General features: G+C 38.1%; 1 protein-coding gene across 1 annotated transcript in view; it reads right to left on the minus strand.

Moving 5' to 3' along the window:
* Positions 1–2,386, minus strand: part of LOC119589379 — a 46,966-nt gene that overhangs the window by 13,379 nt on the left and 31,201 nt on the right. Inside the window, exon 11 of the mRNA XM_037937996.1 lies at positions 470–520. Within this exon, the coding sequence (XP_037793924.1) occupies positions 470–520 (51 nt within the window). The remainder of the gene's footprint in view (positions 1–469; positions 521–2,386) is intronic.

Here is a 2,386-nt window from a genome sequence, read left to right on the forward strand (position 1 = left end):
GTTAATACTAAAAAGATAACGATATTTCGTACATCTTTTTCTCTGTTTCATACTAGAAAATACTTTTTTAAAAATAACTGTGTTCACCAACACATATTCCTCAATGGCTGTGGTCGACTCACCTCCTGAGGCGCCTCAGATCGAGGTCGTGAGAGACAGCGAATGCATCACTGAAGGGAAATGTTAAAACGTTTACAGTTTTTGATATATTTGGATTGAATTCCAGTTATAGGCATGTGTACATAGGCAATTGTATGGGACGAGATCATTGTCCCTCACTTACCGTCTCTCCCTGCTTTCCAAGGAACTGCTTCCTCCACTGATGTCTCTGAGGATAGGTTGGAAACACATCGTGTTGATACTGATATTTTGCAAGATTTGTTACTGTAAGCTTTAGATAAATGTTCATGCTAGAAACGAAGGCATTTAATTACAAAAGTAAAATAGAAAAACTCGTGTAATATCTAACCTTTTCTCTATTCTTTCTACGGACATGCTTCCGCTCCCCCCGCTGATGTCTCTGGCAAAACAAAAGAGATATATTGACAGCTAGTGTGTATAGGCAATTGTAAGGGACGAGATCACTCTCCCTCACTTACCGTCTCTCCCTGTTTTCTAAGGAGCTGCTTCCTCCATCGCCGAGGGAAGATCCATTACATAAGGCTTTTATAAATCCTTTATATTAGAACTAGAGGTATCTAATAATAATTTTAAAAAATGCAATATCTAACCTTTTCTCAATTTTCTCCAAGGACATGCTCCCGCTCATCCCGGTGCTCCCGGCGCTGATATCTCTGAGGGAACAAGATGATCACTCTTTTATAATAAAACTATTTTTCTCTCTATTCCTATCCATTGTCGAAAGAAAGAGGTTAGCTTTAGCCTAAAATACAAAAATGTAATCTTATATTCCTACTACTTATGACAATCAATCCAGCTGAATCTGATTGCATGCCTTGCACTCTCAAAGTTCATCTTCACGCAAACTCACCTTTCAACACGCTGGAGCTTCTCGTAGACATCGCCGAGGGAGTAGGCAGAGGAGAGGCCAGCGACGGCCATCAGGACCATGATGAGTGTCACCCTAGGAACGAGATAATATTTGGTGACCATACCATGATATGCAAAATATACTTGTGTTAGGGATTAGGAAATTAGGAAATACTACTTGGTTGAAAATGCTGAGTCTTGTCCAGAAAAAAACAAAAACAAAACACAAATATGATGTGGATGAAACTTACTTCATATTGAAAGAGAGGAAAGTCTATTTTGCACTGGATCTTAATGCTGATGCACTGACAACTGACAAGGAATGCAGCTTCGTTGCACTTTATATATGATATTGCAGTTGGTCCTATGAAGCTGCTGACGTCACATGGCTATTCTTGTGCATCGTTGCAAGAACTTTCGTCCATTTATTATTTGTTTATTGTCAGGCAGAGAGGAAGCCATGAAGTTGCCTTCAGCCAAAAGATAGATTATGCCATATTCCTTAACGCTACATCTGAGAATTTATATGCTGCTGATACTTTGCTTACGTCATATGTTTTTTCTTAGTTTGCTTGTTTTAAGATTGGTGTGTATGTGTGCACGTCTATCTGTGCACCTAATTATGCGCGTGATTGCACGCAGCCATAACTTTATCTCTCTGTAGAGCCACACACAAAATGTAGCCAAAGCATACACCAGTGAAATCTTTCATAAACAATCACTGTAGAGACATTTAACTGACAAAGCCTATGAACAAAATTAAAGTACACGAAACATGTGGAGCGAAACATTAAAATACAATTAATAAACAGAGAAAAAAGTATTCAGATGCAATGAACAAATCATTAAAACTAAAGTTTGCTTCATTCATATATATGTTAAAATTCTCTTCCTTTATCGTATTTACCTTCATCTTCATTTAAATCATCACTTATCTTTAATGTGATTACGCATTTCAAAACTATTAACAGTAAAACAAAAACCGTTTTAAAGAAAGACTTCTATAACCTCCGAAACGATAAAAATCGATAAAACAATATTTCATAACGCAACAGTCACTTTAACATCCTTAAAAAGCGTGAAATCATAGAAAATTTCAAAAGAGGAGAATATAGTTGTTATCTTAAGGACCAACCGACTATATTTCAATGAGCCGATGTGCACTCTCAAAGAGGTGTTTCAGTTGACCATGATTAAAGAAACGAGGACATGTTCTCCGAAATCTCCTGACTGAAATCAGCAGAGCCAAATGATGGTCATGTCGTTTGCTGAAGGGCAGCGTCACATCAGAGTCCTTTTTCAACAAACGGTATTGGTCACTTTCCCTGAGGAATCCTCAATCGTCAATCCTGTAGCTCTGCCACTGACGTTGCTGGTGCTTCCGGACGGCGTATTG

This window comes from Penaeus monodon, chromosome 25 (genome assembly GCF_015228065.2).
Source record: "Penaeus monodon isolate SGIC_2016 chromosome 25, NSTDA_Pmon_1, whole genome shotgun sequence".
NCBI classification, from domain to species: Eukaryota; Metazoa; Arthropoda; class Malacostraca; order Decapoda; family Penaeidae; genus Penaeus; species Penaeus monodon.